A 20,513-nucleotide genomic window follows, 5' to 3' on the forward strand; every position below is an offset into this window, starting at 1 on the left:
GTAAAGCAGAAATAGATGTTTTTCTGGAATTCTCTTGCTTTTTTGATGATCCAGCGGATGTACTTCAATTTTTAAAAAAATTCTCAGGAGTTTCACATGAGGATTGTAAATAATAATAAGACAGAGTGCAAGATACTGCCATGGAAGGATGACAGGAGTCAGAAGCAGACTAATGAGAACTGAGTCCCAAAACTGACAGTTACTCACAACAGGTTCCAAGGCAATTATTTAACCTTTTTAGTCCCCAGTTCTTCTTCTATAAAAGGGAACTAATCCTTAATTTGTAATTACTAGGAGGATGGGGAAAAGTAGAGTAAATGTTGTTGAGTAAAGTGTTCAGTATATGACAGCTAATGGATATTCTAGGCAAATTAAACAGTTTGAAGACATCAAAATGGAGCCTATTAGAATATCTCAAGCCAGAAACAGGGAATTCATTTCAGTATATTCTTTTCCTCCTACCTTCATAGGATCTTTCAGCAATTTCATCCAGTTAACCTCCTCAGAATTTTTTTATCTCCACTGCCAATGCCCTCTTTCAAACCAGAATCATCTCTAACCCAGACCACTCAAGTAGACTCCTAACCCAGATCCCCAACAAGTTCTCATACTCTCTAACCTATTCAAGGGCCAAAATGACATTTGGCCCAGGCTTCCACTGCTCAAAGTCCATCAAAGACTGAATAATGTAGTTCCTACTTGTCTCTCCAATCTCAAGTCACGCTCTGCTTTTGCTTGCTCCTGGGGTTGACAACACTGACTTCTTTTAGTTCTTCAAACACACCAACCCTTCCCCTCTTAGAAGGGCCTGCACAGGGGTTCTTCCCTTTGCCTGGAGTTTTCTTCTCTATGAACATATCTAAGACTGGACGTCCCTAGTGGTCTAGTGGTTAAGAATCTGTCTGCCAATGCAGGGAACATGGGTTCCATCCCTGGTCTGGAAAGATCCCAAAAGCCAAGGAGCAACTAAGCCTGTGTGCCAGAACTACCGAAGCTGGTGCGCCCTAAAACTCGTGCTCTATAACAAGAGAAACCACCGCAAAGAGAAACCTGCTCACCACAGAGAGCAGCCCCCACTCACCACAACTAAAGAAAGGAGCACAGCCATAAATAAGTAAGTAAAATTAAGTAGTAAGTCCTAGCAGTGAGCCTGTAATTCTGAAATAGTGATGACTACAAATGATATTTCAGCATGTCTACAATAACAGTAAAATGATATGAAAATATCTGTGATTTCTATTCATGTCAAAGTCACAGGAACTACTAATACTATCATGGTTTGCTGCATACATCATAATAGGAAGACATGCTAAATTTCAATTACAGATTACTAGATATAAAGATGCATTTTTTTGTTTTGTTTTCATCCAAGTTCATGAGTTTCCTCAATTCTATCCAAAGGAATCCAAAATTAGCAAGCTTTGAGTTAGAGGAATCCTTTAAAAACATGAAGTCACTCCCCTGTTCAAATTACCTCACTCAGAATGGAATGGCTTTACATCCCAGAGGAGCCTGGCAGGCAGTCCAGAGGATCGCAAAGAGTCAGACATGCCTGAGTGACTGAGTACAAAATAGAATTCAAAGCCCATACCAAGGCCTATAAGACCTCAAGTTATCTGCAGATACACCCTTCCTCCCACTAGCACGGAGCACACAAACACACATGCATCCTGCTACTTTGCCAATTTCCTTTCACATAATTCCCTCTTGGCTCATTCTGTTCCAATCACAAAGACAGGAGCCAAAAAGCTCCTAACTCAGGAACTTCGTTCTTCCTGATCCTTTTGCCTGAATCTCTTCTACCAGACATCTACATTATTTGTTCCCTCACTTCCTTCCTCATCAGAAGGACCTTTCAGGACTCCCCTGGTGGTCCAGTGGCTAAGACTGTATGCTCCCAATGCAGGGGGCCCAATCAGGGAACTAGATCCCACATGCTGCAACTAAGAATTTCCACACCACAACCAGAAGATGCTACAACAAAGATCGAAGAACCCATGGACTGCAACTAAGACCCAGCACAGCCAAATAAATACATGAAAGTAAGAAAGAGATTTATTAAAGAAAAATAATAATAATTCTAAAAAGGCCTTCTCTACCTTCCTTCATAGCATTTATTGTCATCTGCCATATATACACACACACACACACACACATATATATATATATATATATACTTTTTATGTCTCATTCCCTAGAATATAAGCTCCAGGAGAGCAGAATTTTAAATGCTTTGTTCAATATTATAGTCGCAGCATCTGAACCCAAGCTTAGTATATAGTACTGTTCCATAAGTATTCTTTTGGTTCTCCTACTTTATACCAAATCTCTTCTTCTCTGCCCCGTTCATTCCCAATTTAGGCAAAGACCTTTTTGTTTTTCCCAGCATTGTCTCTTTAGACAGTGACTGCAATCACTTGTGAGGCTCTAACTGCTATTTCAGTATAGATTAAATCCATTTCTGAATATTAAGCCCCTGACTTTCTGCTAAGCTCCCCACCATCTGATTCTTTTACCAGGCACTACTTCGTGAAAGTTATTTATGGATATATTTTAACACTACTTTTTAAAAAATTTTATGTTTTTTTTTTTTGAAGTACAGTTGATTTACAAAGTTGTGATGATCTCTGCTATACAGCCAAGTGACTCAATTATACACATACATTGTTTCTTTTCCACTAGATTTCCCATAGATTTTTTTTCCCACTATGGTTTATCACAGGTTAAGGACTATATTCCTTGTGCTATACAGTAGGACCTTGTTGTTTATCTATCCTATATGTAATATTAACGGTTTACAGCTGGTAATCCCAAACCCCCAGTCCTTCCCTCCCCCACCTTCCTACCTCTTAGCAACCACGAGTCTGTTTTCTATGTCTTGTGAGTCCGTTTCTGTTTTGTAGAGAGGTTCATTTGTTTAGCACTACTTTTTGACTCCAAGTTTTTAACAGTTGACACAATTAGAAAATGCATCATATGGCAGACTCCTTTGCACACATTAGGAAATAAAAATATTAGATAAAGGAAAAATACACAACAAACAAAATAAATCGGTCATTGGGGGACAGCTATAATGAAGACTAGGACTTGGAGCTGGGGCAGGTACGTGTAGACATGCACAAACGTGCACACACATACACAGGTATACTATTTGGGGAGTGGTAACAGGAAACATTTAGTTGGAACCAGAGATCAAATTGCCAACATCTGCTGGATCGTGGAAAAAGCAAGAGAGTTCCAGAAAAACATCTATTTCTGCTTTATTGACTATGCCAAAGCCTTTGACTGTGTGGATCACAATAAACTGTGGAAAATTCTGAAAGAAACGGGAATACCAGACCACCTGACCTGCCTCTTGAGAAATTTGTATGCAGGTCAGGAAGCAACAGTTAGAACTGGACATGGAACAATAGACTGGTTCCAAATAGAAAAAGGAGTACGTCAAGGCTGTATATTATCACCCTGCTTATTTAACTTATATGCAGAGTACATCATGAGAAATGCTGGACTGGAAGAAACACAAGCTGGAATCAAGATTGCCAGGAGAAATATCAATAACCTCAGATATGCAGATGACACCACCCTTATGGCAGAAAGTGAAGAGGAACTAAAAAGCCTCTTGATGAAAGTGAAAGTGGAGAGTGGAAAAAATTGGCTGAAAGCTCAACATTCAGAAAACTGAGATCATGGCATCTGGTCCCATCACTTCATGGCAAATAGATGGGGAAACAGTGGAAACAATGTCAGATTTTATTTTGGGGGGCTCCAAAATCACTGCAGATGGTGATTGCAGCCATGAAATTAAAAGACGCTTACTCCTTGGAAGGAAAGTTATGACCAACCTAGATAGCATATTCAAAAGCAGAGACATTACTTTGCCAACAAAGGTCCGTCTAGTCAAGGCTATGGTGTTTCCTGTGGTCATGTATGGATGTGAGAGTTGGACTGTGAAGAAGGCTGAGTGCCGAAGAATTGATGCTTTTGAACTGTGGTGTTGGAGAAGACTCTTGAGAGTCCCTTGGACTGCAAGGAGATCCAACCAGCCCATTCTGAAGGAGATCAGACCTGGGATTTCTTTGGAGGGAATGATGCTGAAGCTGAAACTCCAGTACTTTGGCCACCTCATGTGAAGAGTTGACTCATTGGAAAAGACTCTGATGCTGGGAGGGATTGGGGGCAGGAAGAGAAGGGGACGACAGAGGATGAGATGGCTGGATGGCATCACTGACTCGATGGACATGAGTCTGAGTGAACTCCGGGAGTTGGTGATGGACAGGGAGGCCTGGCGTGCTGTGATTCATGGGGTCGCAAAGAGTCGGACACGACTGAGTGACTGAACTGAACTGAAGAAGAAGAAAACCTAGCAAGGAACTGAATCTAAAATATAGGTAGGAGGACTTCCCTGATGGTCCAGCAGTTAAGAATCCACCTGCCAAAATAGGGGACATGGGTTCAATCATGGGTCCAGGAAGATTCTACATGTTGAGGGACAACTAAGCCCGTGCCGTGCTCCATAACCATCGAGCCTGTGCTCCAGAGCCCAGGAATTGCAACTACTGAGCCCATGAGCTGCAACTACTGAGGCCCACGCACCTCGAGTCCATGCTCCCAACAAGAGAACCCACGCAATGGGAATCCTGTGCACTATAATGAAGAGAAAGCCTGCATGCAGCAGTGAAGACCCAGCACAGCCAAAATAATAAGTAAATTAATTAAAATAAAAAAAATACAGGTAGGGACTTCCCTGGAGGTCCAGTGGTTAAGTGCTTCCATGGCAGGGGGCATGGGATCGAACCCTGGTCAGGGATTAAGATTCCTCATGCCATGTGGCATGGCCCAAAAATAGGAAACAAAAAAAGTACAGGTAAAAGAGTTTTCTTTGCAGGGGATATGAAGGGCACTTTCTACTTGAAATTAAGAAGGGTATTGGAGAAAGAGTAGCAGAAACAGCAGTAAGTGAGGAAAGGAATGGAACAGGTCATTCGTAAACTCATGCTCAAAGGAGTTAGTTTTTCCCACAGGCCTACTGTTTTGATGGGAGCTTCCAAGATCACATCTCAAGGGTGCTGTTTCTTCATAAATCAACTGAGTTATTACCTACAGTTCCCTGCCTTGGTCTAGTCATTTCTCACTTACCTGAGCATAGGCCTCTTGTCAGCTCTCTGCCAATCATCCATGGCTCTTTCCCTTGTTCCAATAAGGAAATAACTTGAGGCTTGGGAATGTAAAGTCCTGTTCACAAGAAAAGATATGGAACATGGTTAGGCTGTGGGTAAATCAGACCCAAATGTAATACCAGTCCCTTGATGATCAAGGAAGAGATGCTACTGTGGGAACAGTCAAACAAAGAAGAGGCTCAGCCATAGCCAACTAGGAGATGCCCATTTCCCACTCTTCCTTTCCATTTCAGTTCAAACCATTTATTTGAGAACAGGGAACAGAAATTCAGCTGGTAACTTGAAAAGTAGCTGAGAAATTCACTGCAGAAGAAAGAGACGTTCCAGGGGAGAACTCAAAATACCAGTATAGATGTCCTTACCCATTGACACCAGATTGCTATAGTTTTCCAACATCACATCTCTGTACAAGTCCCTCTGAGCAGGGTTCAGGAATTCCCACTCCTCTTGAGAAAAGTCTATAGACACATCACTGAACACCACTGATCCCTGAAACAATAAACACATGTATTATTTGTGCAACAAAAAGAAGTATTTCACAAATGTTAGTAACCAAAGAGTTGATGAGATATTTTACTTTAAACACAGTATGCTACCTAATCTATGGAAAATGAATGACAGAATTTAAATATCATTTTGCAACCTCTAATGAATTAATGAATCTAGACAATAATCCTCATTGGTAGCTAACATTACAAAAGGAAAGAGAACCAGAAATAATACACCTCCTAATGGAATCACACATCACCACCTAGGAAATATTTCTGACCAAAAAACCCCAACTGAATCTGATCAAGACCTACATACTAATTCCCTGGAAACACTTACATGATACCCCAGAGAAAAAATCAGCAAAATCCAAATAGCAGACAAATGAATCTTTTTTTTTTTTTCTTTTCTAACAACAACAAAAATTGCAAAGAAAGGAAAGAGATGGAAGGGCTACCTACAAAGTAAGAAATTGGGCTCAAATACCGTTAAAATTTTGTTTGTTTTTCTTAGAAAGAACTGAATGTCAGGAAGGTAAGAAGGAGCCTCAACTAACTTACCTGGGCCATGGCTTTCAGTATTACAGGGTGATCAGTCCTCCTTGGGGCTGTTCTCCTGAAAAAGGATAGTGTTCTGAGAAGGCAGGCCTGGGAAATCAAACAAGTATCTAGAGACAATTCTGGCCTTACAGCTTTTGGACCCTCCAGGCAAAATTACTTCCATTTCCCTTGGTCTCAGGAAATAACTCTAGTTAGTGAGTGGGAGTCTGGAATAAATCCCCCTCATTCCTCAACTCCAGAAATCCCAGGCTTTTGCTGTAGCAAGATGGATCCCAGCTAGTTGATCCAAAGGAATAAAAAGTCATAATTCCTCTCCTTCATATTGTTACCACTTTGTTCTGTTACAGAAATAATTAGCATATTCTTTTAGGAAACGGAGAGTCCAAGTCCAAGTCCTAAGGCTCTTTTATTCGGGGGTCTGGTTTTCCATTGGTATGCCATTTCTATAGACACCGGGCACAAAATTCAGAGTCCATTGGGAGGGTGACCATGCGTGTAGCCTAATGTTCGCAGCCTGGCCTAAGATGGAGTCCAGCTCTGTTTCCTCCTTCAGTATAAGCAATCCAGGTTCCTGCCTCAGCCAAGTGATCCAGGTAAGACCTTGCCCCATCTCAGTCCTGCTGTTGCTCTGAACCCAAGACAGAGCTGCTATGACCTGCTCTGAGTGGACCCCTCCTCTGTAGCCCTCAGGTCCCTAAGCCAGCTTTACCTAAATGGTGCCTGTGGCCAGGCTGTGGCCAGGAACACAGTTTATTCTAATTAGGACTAAGTGTGAAGTGAAAGTGTTAGTTGCTCAGTTGCTCCGACTCTTTGTGACCCCATGGACTGTAGCCCACCAGGTTCCTCTGTCCATGAGATATTTTTCCGGCAAGAATACTGGAAGGGGTTGCCATTCCCTTCTCCAGGGGATCTTCCCAACCCAGGGATCGAACTTAGGTTTCCTGCATTGCAGGCGAATTCTTTACCATCTCAATCACTAGGGAAGCCCAATTAGGGCTAAAGACTTCCGTAAGCAATTCTCATTTTCCAAGCCTGAGAAGGTCAACTTCCCCCAACACACAACCACGCTCACATTCACAATGAGGCACTCCTTCCCTTATGCACTAGCTCTGTTTTTTTCTAAAGAACAGCCACCAGGGACTTCCCTGGTGATCCAGGGGCTAAGACTCAGTGCTCCCAGTGCAGGAGCATTTGATCCCACATGCTGCAACTAAAGATCAAAGATTCCAAGTGCTGCAACTAAGACCCAGTACAGCCAAATAAATATTTTAAAAAACAAAAACCCCTGCTTATGTGTATTAGCCACACAGAAGTTAAAATGTCAACTCTTCTAGTTCTCAGGTAAGAGCTTTCTTACTCACACATATTTATATCAAAAAAAATTTTCTTTTTTCTACAATTGTAATGCTTTCATTACATTTAAGCCTTTAATCAATTATTATTTTTATTTTGGTATTATTTGGTAAAAGACAATGGCATGAGATTATCAATTATAATTTTACTTCAGTAAAAGATATGAGTTAATAATCCTACTTCATTTTCCTCCAGAGAGGGCTACCCAAATGTAACAAAATCATATATGAATAATATAGTATTCCATGGGACTTAACATGCACCATTATTTTATTGCTACTAAGAAAGGAGGAACTATTTAAGACATAACCTTATTTCATGTATGTAAAATGGGGGGTGGGGTGGAAATGAGCCTTAGAACAGATGACTATGGAATATATTTTCCATACTGATTTAAATGTTACCCTTGGAACGTCCCTGGTGGTCCAGTGGCTAACTTTGAGCTCCCAATGCAAGGGGCCAGGGTTTGATCTCTGGTCAGGGAACTGGATCCCACTTGCCACAACTAAAAGATCCTGCATTCTCCCAAAAGATTTGGGAGAATGGCATTGAAACATGTGAAACGTCATGTATGAAACGAGATGCCAGTCCAGGTTCAATGCACGATGCTGGATGCTTGGGGCTGGTGCACTGGGACGACCCAGAGGGATGGTGTGGGGAGGGAGGAGGGAGGAGGGTTCAGGATGGGGAACACATGTATACTAATTAAATAATTTTCTATTAAAGAAAAAAAAACAAAAAACAAAAAATAAATAAATAAATAAATAGTAATTGAGGATCTGGTCCAGAAAAGTGGTGAGAATTATAGATGTCTCTAATTTTGAAAGCCTGAGGGATGAGTCTATCCAAGTGCTTATCATGATTTCCATGAGAAGGGTGTGTGAATAACCATCCTGGCAACTTGGGATGACCATGGAGGCTATCTGCAAATTTCATCTGCTGCCAAAACACTGAACTGGCTCTCAGGTCCACACAGGTCTTTATAGCAAGCTGTGGCCCAATTTTGTCAGCTTCAGCCTCTAAAGTTCTACTGTATGGTCTATCAAAAATATACTTCTATACTTTAAACTATATCTACTGGACCCATAGTGCCAAACTATTCCAAGAACAAATGGCCCAAATCATGGTAAGAAAAATCAGACCTAGGAAATCTAATAAGTGAGCCAAGCTAGCCTTTTCTGCAGCATCCCTAAGTATTGCACATGCTGGTTCAGGGCCAAGAAGGATGAAAAGAGGCTATGAATGTCACAGCAGAGAGCACAAAGAACCTGGGTCTTTGATGATATCATGAGACACCACAACAGCAAGTTCTGATACCTGACCTGTCTCAGAGAAGCAGGGAGAGAAAGAATGTTCCCAACAGAGGGAACTGGTGAAGAAGGGCCACATATCTGAGAAACAGAAAGAAGACTGTTGTGTCTGGACTATTAACCTGTGGAAGAGTTTTCTAAAAAAAGAAAAAAAAGATCCTGCACATTGCAATGAAGATCCGAGATTCCAAGAGCAACAACTAAGACCCTGCACAGCCAAATAAATAAATATTAAAAAATAAATGCTACCCTTATCATAGAGGATACATTTGGATTTGTGATTCTACTTTCATTCAGTGATCTGTTTATTATTTTGCCAGTATCACATTCTCTATTTATTATAATTTACAAATATATTTTAATGTCTAAATAAAAGACTCCTCCACCACACACCTATGAGAATGGCCAGTCCAGGACACTGACAACCAATTCTGGCCAGGGTGTGAAACAACAGGAACTGTCATCCATTGCTGGTGGGAATGCAAAATGGAATGGCCACTCTGGAAGACAGTTTGGCAGCTTCTTACAAAATCAAACATATTCTTACCATATGATCCAGCAAGCACCTTGCTATTTATCCCAAAGAACTGAAAAAGTATGTCACACAAAAACTTGTGCACAGATGTTTATAGCAGCTTTATTCATAATTGCAAAAACTTGAGAAAAACAAGATGTCCCTCAGTAGGTGAATGGTTAAATAAACTGTGGTACATCTAGACAATGTCGTTTTATTCAGCCAAAAAAAAAAAAAGAAAGAAAGAAAGTGGCCTATGGAATCATGAAAAGACATATACTAAGTGAAAGAAGTCAATATGAAAAGCTCCATCTGCCAACTATATGACACTCTGGAAAAGGCAAAACTATGGAGACTGTAAAAAGATCAATGGTAGCCAGAGGTTAGGAAGAAGGAAGCAAAGAGGGATGAATAGGTAAGGCACAGAAGATATTTAGGGCAGTGAAACTACTATGTAACACACCATAATGTATGTTACACTTTTAAAACCACATGTTATATCATTATATCTGATGAGTCATCAAAAATTAAAACACCAACTGACCAAGTATTAGAATACAGGATGACTATGCTTATAAACTGCTAGTAAGAATTTAACAGATACAACCATATCGGTCCAGCATTATTAGGAAATTTGCAAATACAGACATATCTTCTGGCCTAGCAACTCTATTGGTATGTTTATACTCTATGAAAGCATGCACATGTGCACCAGGGTACTTATAAAACAAAAAGGAAACCCCAGCGCACCTTGTATTGGGCTTGGTCAACAGCCATTCCTTTCTCCTCAGGGGACCTCTCTGAGAAAGACAGAGCTGGAGGAAGGAGAAAGGAATTATGAAATGCCAGGTCTTTCTGTGGCTCAGACTGATTAGATAAGAGGTTATTCTGGACCCACACCTACTACCCATGGGAAGGAGGGATGGAGAGAGGTCAGAGGAGTGGAGGCTGTCCTGAGCATTCCTGGTTGCAGAAGGCGAAAAGTCTGCTGCTCAAGACCAAAATCTGTCCTGATCTCACACATCAACCACTGGGACACACACACTGTCAGCTTGGCACAATTACAGACACTCTCCAACCGCACACACAGTGCCACAAAAACTTATGCGATCACACTCACATATCCTTACACAGTCATAGACATCCAGTACACTTAGTACTGCTAACGTTCATAAAACCACCATCAGAGGCAGCCCTCAGATAACACAGTCATAGCAGCACAACCACACTCTACACTCCCCACCCCAACACACACGGCACAAAGTTGTATGGGTAACCACAATCACTTGTCCCACTACGGGGTCGGAGCCGCACACTGTCACAATTACACACCACAGAGAGGATATCCACAGTCACACCTGCACACAGAGTTTCGCGCGCATGGTCAGTCACAATAACACACGCACACACAACGCCGCACGGTCACATAAGGTCACAATCACACACATGGATTCCCACACTTCCCCCTCCCCCGGTCCTAACAAATCATACAGGCCCAAGACTTCGGACCCGCCTGGACTGTCCCTTCAGACCGTCAGAGATGCACATCCGGCACCTAGACGAGCCCCCGGGACCTAGGCTGCTCACCTGGCACTTCCCCTTCCCCGGAGGCCGAGGGTCCCGCAGGCGAGTGAAGGGTCGGCCCTATACGCGCCAGGATCTCTGGGAAATGTAGTCCGGAGCCAGATCCGCTAGGACAAGATGGCTTCTCGCTCTCGGATTTTCTGCACCGCCTGGGGCCAAGTTACACCTCTTCTCCCCTCTCGGAATTGCTGCCAAGAATCTTGAGATACAGATACAGTCCCCACATCCCAGAGACAAGCTTCCTCCAAGGGCCAGGCCAATCCCATGGAGTCATATGTCCCCTGAGAAATAGAAAAATGTCGCTAGATTCGCGCCTAAAGTAGGTTAGAGAAGCAAGAACTTCTGGGAAATGTAGTCTAGAACCAGAATGGGTGAGGCGCCCTCCTAAGTAGAAGATTGTCTTGGTTGTTTTTTTTTTTTTGCACAGAGTTTGCTGCGGTGGAGGACAGAGTGGCGCCCAAGACTCTTCTAGGAGTTGTAGCTTACTCTGAGAATATTCCAGATCGACTAAAGCACCATTTTTGCCTTCGTAGATTAACGTGGTGTGTGATCTGTGCTAGTCTGGGAGCTGAAACCTAGGAGTCTCAGATAAGAACACTCAGCAGGAAAGTGAAGGAGAGCAATCAGCGACTCCGGAATGGGGCGGATGGGGACGGATTATCAGGCGCTTGCAGCAGTTTGTTTGTTGTGCATGGTAATGTTGACTTTGATAATGGCCCCAGTGAGTAAAGCCGCAGGTGAAATTGGAGTTACCTCACTTTCTTCATCTGGAAAACAGTGACCATTTAGGGTGCATGTTCTCATACTATCAGTTCTGACTTTTGGAGAAGCAAAAAGCAAACCAATGTGTCTGATACATAGTTTCAGACTTGTCTTTTATAAATCATAGCTCTGTGTCTTGTATGGCCGTGGATCCCACACCCTTCCATGCCTTAGGATTTCTCATGGGTACAGCTTATCTCCCAAGAAAGCACAGAAGGCTGCAAAAAAAGTTTATTTGGAGGTTTTAGGAACTGCAATTTGGGAGACTAATTTGGGTAAAACCAAAAGAGTGTTCCAGAAGAGAAAGAGTCGGGGACTTCCAAAGGTAAACCCCACGAAGTTAATAACATTGTTTGGAAGGAATTATGATTGACTTTTGAAGGAGGAAACAGAACAGGCTCCATCTTGAAAGCAGGACTCCATCTTGGGCCAGCCTATGAACTTTGAGCTATATGCCCAGTATCTATGGAAATGACATACCAACTGGAAAACCAGGCCCCCTGGATGGAAGAGCCCCAGGGCTCGTACCTAGACTCTGTTGCCTAAAAGAATACCCTAATTATCTGTATAACTGAATAGAATCATAAATTCTATTATGCTTATTGGGGTATGACCACGGGCCTATTGATAATTGTCCACTGTTAACTACCTAGGCTTAAGGCATATGAATCATGGGTTAACTTTGATTGGATCTTTATTTTCCTTTGTTCAGACTAGTTTGAGGCAACTGGGCGGGGGGTGGGTTTGGGCAGTACGCTTAGGTATATAAGGTTTTCCGAAAAACTGATCAGGGTCCTTGGCTAAGAGGAGACTCTGCCTTGGGCCCACGGGTGTAATAAACTGTACTCCACTATCTGCATTGTCCTTCTGAGAGAGTTTGTTTCCCAGAACGAGTGGCTACAACATTTGGTGCGTGGGCCGAGAAACTCCTCACTTTGAGGAGACAAGTCCCATTTGGGACTACTCTGAGGCCTTAAGGCTCGAATCTTCTAGAGGGGGGAAGGTGCCTCGCCCTTCTGGAAGGATTCTGCTTCTCAATGCCCGGACCTTTCACGTTAGCAGGTAGTGGACGGCAGCAGGGGAACTGAGCACTCAGGTGAGGAGGAACCCATCTGGTAAAGTGTAAGAGGGGGCCTGATCACCCCCCTGGGAGGAACTAGAAGGGGCACAGACCCACAGGAGCCTGGAATAGGCAGGTGGCAATGATTGCTTGGTACACAGGTTGACGAGTGTGTTAGGGCTTAGGAAGGAAATTTGTGAAATTCATTTAGGTGGTGGTGTCCACGCTGTCTTGGGGAAAATTATTACCAAGCAATTGCCAGGGGATTTTTAGGAGAAAAAACTTGGTTTTTGTGTGCTCGTATTCTGCCCTCCCCAAAGAGGTGTCCCATCTGCTATGAAATTCTTGACCCCCTCGGAATTGTCAGGCTAGAAGGAGGGGGATACATAAATGAGTACAAATTGGCTTTTCCGGAGACGGCCTGGGATGTGGGATATTTAACCCATCTGTATTTTCATCTGCATCTGATCAAGCCCACCAAAGCTGAATGGACTTTAAAGTTAAGGGAGAAATTGTCTTGGATTACGTGGTATTCTGGTTTGGCTGTGCTGACCAGCAGGTGAAGACACGCCGATCCCCCTTCTCCCTCTGAGATCTGGCAGGTAAGGCTCTTCTCACCCCAGTTAGGAAGGAGGCAGAATGGCAATTTAAGAGTCATTGAGTGGAAATATCAGAAGTACATAGGGTACTGAGAACTTCGTGGACAGAACGAAAAGGAAAAGTAGAAGAAGGTCTGAGAAGGTAAGCAAGATGGGGGGGAAGTGAAACTAAGGCAACTGTATTGGAGTGCATGATTAAAAATTTAAAGAAGGGATTTGGAGGAGACTATAGGGTGAAGATGAAGCCTAACCGCCTCCACATACTCTGTGAGGTTGAATGGCCCCCTATGGGAATAGGATGGCCGCCAGAGAACACCATGAACTTACAAATAGTGGAAGCAGTCTATATAGTAGTCACGGGAGAGCCAGGACACCTGGATCAACATCCATATATTGACTCATGGCTAGGGTTAACTCAACACCCTCCTACTTGGACAAGCTTCTGTATCCAGAAGGGAAAGGGAAAAATATTAATGGCACAAAAGTTGACTGATGATAAAAAAGGAAATTCTACAGGATTTGGACGGGGATGACCTGACCCCTCCCCCATACTGGATAATGACGCGCCTGCCTCTCAGTGCTCCACCAGGACCAGAGGCCGCCTTACTGCCCAATCTAGGGCCAGGTGAAGTTCCTGCAGCAGCCACTCCTCTTCCACCAGCTTTCCCGGAGTTCATAGAGCTGCCGTTTAGGTAGGCTCCAATCCCAGCAATGGAGACCTCTAGTCAATGCCCCCAGAATTCCACCTCATCTGGACCTCCTAGATTGTATCCACCTCTCCCGGTGAGTACTGATGGGAAGGGGGAAGAAAACAGCAATTAGAGGCTGCGCTCTGCCAAGGAACAGGGGAAAGAACCCCACTACAGATGTCCCTCAGAGAGCTACAATAGCCTCCAGTTCAGGACGCATGGGGCAATACCATCAGCCCCCTGTAGCCTATTATCACCAGCCATTTTCCTCTACGGATATATTAAACTGGCAGAGACATGCTCCACTGTACTCGGGGGAGCCACAAGCCATGATTAGGCTAATGGAAACTATTTTTCGAACCCACCGCCCTACATAGGATGACATAATCCAACTACTAGTCTCCCTTTTCAGCACTGAGGAAAGACACAGGATCCTAACTGAGGCCAGGAAATGGTTAAGAGAAATGGCACCTGAGGGTACTGCAAACCCGCAGCAGTGGGCAGAACTAGCCACCCCTGATGAGAGGCTCAATTGGACTGTAACACAGAGGAAGGGAGGGGCCACCTGGAGGGATATCGGGTGACTATTTTACAAGGTCTCAATAGGGGGGCCCAAAAAGCTAACCGTCTGAAGTGATTCAAAGGGAAAGCGAATCACCATCTGAGTTCTGCGAAATACTGTGCGAGGCCTATAGACTTTATACACCAATAGACCCAGCCAGAGGCTGCTGGGTCTCAGATGGTGATAAATGCAGCCTCTGTGTCTCTAGCCTACCCTGAAAATGACAGATAGGGGGACACCAAGTGACTCATGAATTTTTATACATCCCTGAATGCCCAGTACCTTTGTTAGGAAGAGACTTGCTGTCTAAATTGGGGACACAAGTGACCTTTCCCCCAACGAAAGACCCACTGTTCGAGTGGGCTCAACCACCTATTTACTCTTCCTCTCAGTAATCCCTCAAGATGAATGGAGGTTGCACAATCTTCCAGCAAGGAAACGGGACGGGGCTAAACAGTCAAGAGAGAGAGTTAACTCAACAATTCCCTGAGGTCTGGGCGGAAGACAACCCCCCTGGGCTTGCAAAACAAGTCCCACTGGTAATAGCACTCAAACCCGGTACAATTACATCAGCACTGCCTTGGGCCTGCCAGACCTTGCTAAGCCATTTACTCTTTATGTGACTGAAAAGGACAAGGTGGCTATGGGAGTGTTGTCCCAGATTACGGGGACATGGGACAGACCAGTGACTTATCTCTAATCAGGTGGACAATGTTGCCACTGGCTGGCTGGGATGCTTATGAGCAGTTGCCGCAGTTGCCTTACTGGTCTGGGAGGCAACCAAGCTGACTTTGGGCCAAGATTTGTTCGTAAAAGTCTCGCATGAGGTCAACACTCTCTTGCGAGGGGACCCCCAATAAATGGCTGTCAACATCCCAGATTACTCAATACCAGGGACTGTTATGTGAAAACCCCCATGTTACTACTGAGCCTTGTCAGGCCCTGAATCTGGCCACTCTCTTTCTTGTGGGAGAAGGTGGGCCCTCACATGATTACAAGGAAATATACCAGCAGACCTGACTTGAGAGACCAGCCAATCCCGGACCCAGATTTGGTCCTGTACACCAATGGCCCCAGCCTGGTGAAACAAGGACAATGACTGTTGGAATATGCAGTAGTCATGGAAGAAACCATCGTTGAGGCTAACTGTCTGCCATCACACTGGTCCGCTCAACAGGCTGAACTATATGCTCTAATCCAGGCCCTCCAGCTCTCAAAAGGTAAGAAGACAAACATTTACACAGACTCCAGGTATGCTTTTGCCACACTACAGGGCTCTATATAAGGAGAGAGGCCTTTGACAGCTAGTGAAAAAGATACTAAAAATTAGGAAGAAATTAAGACCCTATTAGATGCTGCCTGGGAACCAGAAAGGGTTGCAGTCATACACTGCTGAGGACGTCAAAAAGAGGATACCCCCCGGGCTCAGGGAATAGACTGGCAGATAAGACCGCTAAACAAGCAGCCGAGGGCTTGGGGATGACAAGTGAAACCCCTATTAAAACTCTCATATTGGCGGAGCTACCTGAGCTAACGCTAGACTCTCCAAAATACAGTGAAGCCCAAAACCAACTAGCCAAAGCAGAAGGGGCCATCAAGACTGAGAAGGGATGGTGGGAATTGCCAAGTGGCAAATTATTGGTACCGAGGAGCTGGCACCCACTCTGGTAAGCCAAACACACCTAGTGACCCACCTGGGCCATAATAAACTGGAAGAGCTAATTTGAAAATATTTCTTGGCTCCCCGCCTCTCTTCCCTATGCAGGACAAAATCTCAGAACTGCATTGCCTGCTCACAGGTCAATGCTGACTCTCAGCACAGATAGAAACCTCCATGGATTCAGCTAAAAGGCACGCTGCCCTTTGAACACCTCGAAGTGGACTTCACTGAAATGAAACCTCACCAACAGTACCATTAGCTGCTGGTCATGGTATGTATGTTCTCGGAATGGGTAGCAGCTTTTCCTAGCTGGACTGAAAGAGCATCAAAAGTAGCCTGGTGCCTGATTAGGGAGAAGTTCCCAGATTTGGATTTCCTACCAGCATTGGATCGGACAATGGCCGGGTTTTTGTAGCTGATTTAGTATAACAAGTAAGCAAAACTTTAAACATCAAGTGGAAATTACATACAGCATATAGGCCCCAGAGTTCTGGGATGGTGGAAGGAACCAACCGGACACTTAAAGAGACACTCTCCAAGTGGATCTTAGAGACTGACTGCTCCTGGGTGGACTTGTTTCCGACGGTTCTGCTCAGACTCAGGATGACCCCACAGTCCCATGGCTCTTCTCTGTACAAAATTGTGTATGGGAGGCCCCCTCCCATAATAAAACAGGTGTCCACAAATTTGCCTCAGGTAAGGGGAGATGAGATTTCACCACAGATGGAACAACTGGGTAAGGTAATAAATCAGGTAACTAAGTTTGTACAAGAAAGGGTGCCATTCCCCCATGGGGAACAGATTCACGAATTTGTGCCTGGGGATCAGGTGTGGTCAAGGACTGGAAACACGACTCCTTGGCCCCACATTGGAAGGGTCCATATGCTGCTGCTGCTAAGTCACTTCAGTCGTGTCTGACTCTGTGTGACCCCATGGATGGCAGCCCACCAGGCTCCCCCGTCCCTGGGATTCTCCAGGCAAGAACACTGGAGTGGGTTGCCATTTCCTTCTCCAATGCATGAAAGTCAAGTCGCCCAGTCGTGTCTGACTCTTCGCGACCCCATGGATGGAGGGACCTGGTAGGCTGCAGTCCATGGGGTCGCTAAGAGTCAGACATGACTGAACGACATCACTTTCACTTTTCACTTTCATGCATTGGAGAAGGAAATGGCAACCCACTCCAGTGTTCTTGCCTGGAGAATCCCAGGAATGGCAGAGCCTGGTGGGCTGCCACCTATGTGGTTGCACGGAGTCGGGGGACCACAGAAGCACGACTGAAGCGACTTAGCAGCAGCAGGAGCAGCAGGTGTTTATCTTGAAGGATAAACTTAAGAGAGGAAACTGCGATGAAGAGAGTAGAGGTCAAGGAGAATAACATACGGAACTTATGCACCAAGATCAGGAGTCATGTTTAAAGAAAAATTTATCCATAAAATAGATATGTCTCAGTTATTGATCCATAAGCTAGAAGAAGACTCCAGCATCAGAGAAAAACTTCAGTTGATTAAGGGAGAGAAATAGTCTAGTGTCAAGTTTCTACTCAATAAAATTTAGCACCAGAAGTCAGTGGAACAAAGCCAAGAGGATAATCAAGAAAATGAATGTCAAATATTTTTGTTAACAATCAAGTTGAAATTCAGGTATAGGTATAATTTAGGATCACCCTAAAATGAAGATGTGAACTAGGGTGACTTGAGAAGCAAGGGCAGTACTATAAAGGATAGGCTTGTTTCTTCTAACAGAATAAACAGGATGGTGATTAAAATGTAAAAATAGCTGAAACTAGAGCAAATGAAAAAAAACACTAAAGTTTTAGCTGAGCCTGGAATAAGTGGAAGAAGATAGAGAAAGGAGAGTAGAATGAGTAGGACTTGATGAAGCAGAATTTGCAGGAGACATTCTTAGGACAAGAAAGCAGGGTATGGATGCACCAGTTACAGAGATGAGGGAAGAAAAGAACTGGGTAACAAAGAAACATGTGCAATAAAATGGCTTGTTAGGAAGATTGTGAACTTCCCTTGTGCCTCAGATGGTAAAGAACCTGCCTGCCAATGCAGGAGACACAAGGACACAGGGTTCAATCCCCATGTCGAGAAGAAGTAGAAAATGGCAATCTCCTGAAGTAGGAAATGGCAACCCATTTCGGTATTCTTGCCTAGAAAATCCCATCGACAGAGAAGCCTGGTAGGCTACAGTCCATGGGGTCACAAAGAGTTGAACACGACTGAGCGACTAAAACTTTCAGGAAGATTGTAGGCTTCAGATTATGACAATTCTGAGATTCAAATCCCAGTTCTGAAAATTACTATTTGCAACCTTGAGTAAAGGACTTGTGCTGCATGCACAACGTCATCAAAAATCTTGATAAACGTATCTTCTTCTCAGGAATATCATATGGATCAGGGAAAATGTGTAGATTCACTTATACAAAATAAATGCTCAAAAGCTATTGAAAACATCTCGACTATATTTTTAAGACCAGTATTACCCTGATGCCAAATTTAGATAAAGATACTAGGAGAGAAAAGAACCAGAGGCAAATATTGTTTTTGAAGATAGACACAAAAATTACTAGCAAATGGAATCCAAAAACACATAAGAAAGATGATCACTCACCTAGAGCCAGACATCCTGGAATGTGAAGTCAAGTGGGCCTTAGGAAGCATCACTACGAACAAAGCTAGTGGAGGTGATGGAATTCCAGTGGAGCTATTTCAAATCCTGAAAGATGATGCCATGAAATTGCTGCTCTCAATATGCCAGCAAATATGGAAAACTCAGCAGTGGCCACAGGACTGGAAAAGGTCCGTTTTCATTCCAATCCCAAAGAAAGGCAATGCCAAAGAATGCTCAAACTACTGCACAATTGCACTCATCTCACACGCTAGTAAAGTAATGCTTAAAATTCTCCAAGCCAGGCTTCAGCAATACATGAACCGTGAACTTCCAGATGTTCAAGCTGGTTTTAGAAAAGGCAGGGGAACCAGAGATCAAATTGCCAACATCCGCTGGATCATGGAAAAAGCAAGAGAGTTCCAGAAAAACATCTATTTCTACTTTATTGACTATGCCAAAGCCTTTGACTGTGTGGATCACAATAGGCTGTAGAAAATTCTGAAAGAGATGGGAATACCAGACTACCTGACCTGCCTTTTGAGAAACCTGTATGCAGGTCAGGAAGCAACAGTTAGAACTGGACATGGAACAACAGACTGGTTCCAAATAGGAAAAGGAGTACGTCAAGGTTGTATATTGTCACCCTGCTTATTTAACTTCTATGCAGAGTACATCATGAGAAACGCTGGGCTGGAGGAAGCACAAGCTGGAATCAAGATTGCTGGGAGAAATATCAATAAGCTCAGATATGCAGATGACACCACTCTTATGGCAGAAAGTGAAAAAGAAGTAAAAAGCCTGTTGATGAAAGTGAAAGAGGAGAGTGAAAAAGTTGGCTTAAAGCTCAACATTCAGAAAACTAAGATCATGGCATCTGGTCCCATCACTTTATGGCAGATAGATGGGGAAACAGTGGAAACAGTGTAAACAGTGGCTGACTTTATTTTTGGGGGCTCCAAAATCACTGTAGATGGCAATTGCAGCCATGAAATTTAAAGACGTTTACTCCTTGGAAGGAAAGTTATGATCAACTTAGATAGCGTATTAAAAAGTAGAGACATTACATTGTCAACAAAGGTCCATCTAGTCAAGGCTATGGTTTTTCCAGTAATCATGTATGGATGTGAGAGTTGGACTATAAAGAAAGCTGAGCGCCAAAGAATTGATGCTTTTGAACTGTGGTGTTGGAGAACACTTGAGAGTCCCTTGGACTGCAAGGAAATCCAACCAGTCCATCCTAAAGGAGATAAGTCCTGGGTGTTCATTGGAAGGACTGATGTTGAGGCTGAAATTCCAATACTTTGGCCACCTGATGTGAAGAGCTGACTCATTGGAAAAGACCCTGATGCTGGGAAAGATTGAGGATAGGAGGAGAAGGGGATGACAGAGGATGAGATGGTTGGATGGCGTCATTGACTTGATGGACATAGGTTTGGGTGGACTCTGGGAGTTGGTGATGGACAGGGAGGCCTGGCGTGCTGCGGTTCATGGGGTCACAAAGAGTCGGACATGACTAAGCAACTGAACTGAACTGAATATGATACAAATAACCAAATTTATTCTAGGAATACAAGCGTG

At 43.7% G+C, this 20,513-nt stretch overlaps 1 protein-coding gene across 1 annotated transcript in view; it reads right to left on the reverse strand.

Moving 5' to 3' along the window:
- The window catches only part of LOC138991656 (zinc finger protein 420-like), a 44,707-nt gene extending 33,440 nt beyond the window's left edge, over positions 1 to 11,267 (reverse strand). The window contains exons 1-4 of the mRNA XM_070386748.1: positions 10,991 to 11,267; positions 6,227 to 6,281; positions 5,540 to 5,666; positions 5,137 to 5,232 (exon numbers count right to left, since the gene is read on the reverse strand). Coding sequence (XP_070242849.1) covers positions 5,137 to 5,232; positions 5,540 to 5,666; positions 6,227 to 6,235 — 232 coding nt within the window. The 5' untranslated portion in view covers positions 6,236 to 6,281; positions 10,991 to 11,267. The remainder of the gene's footprint in view (positions 1 to 5,136; positions 5,233 to 5,539; positions 5,667 to 6,226; positions 6,282 to 10,990) is intronic.
- Positions 11,268 to 20,513: the final 9,246 nt, after the last annotated feature.

The sequence above is a fragment of the Bos mutus genome, chromosome 18 (assembly GCF_027580195.1).
Source record: "Bos mutus isolate GX-2022 chromosome 18, NWIPB_WYAK_1.1, whole genome shotgun sequence".
NCBI classification, from domain to species: Eukaryota; Metazoa; Chordata; class Mammalia; order Artiodactyla; family Bovidae; genus Bos; species Bos mutus.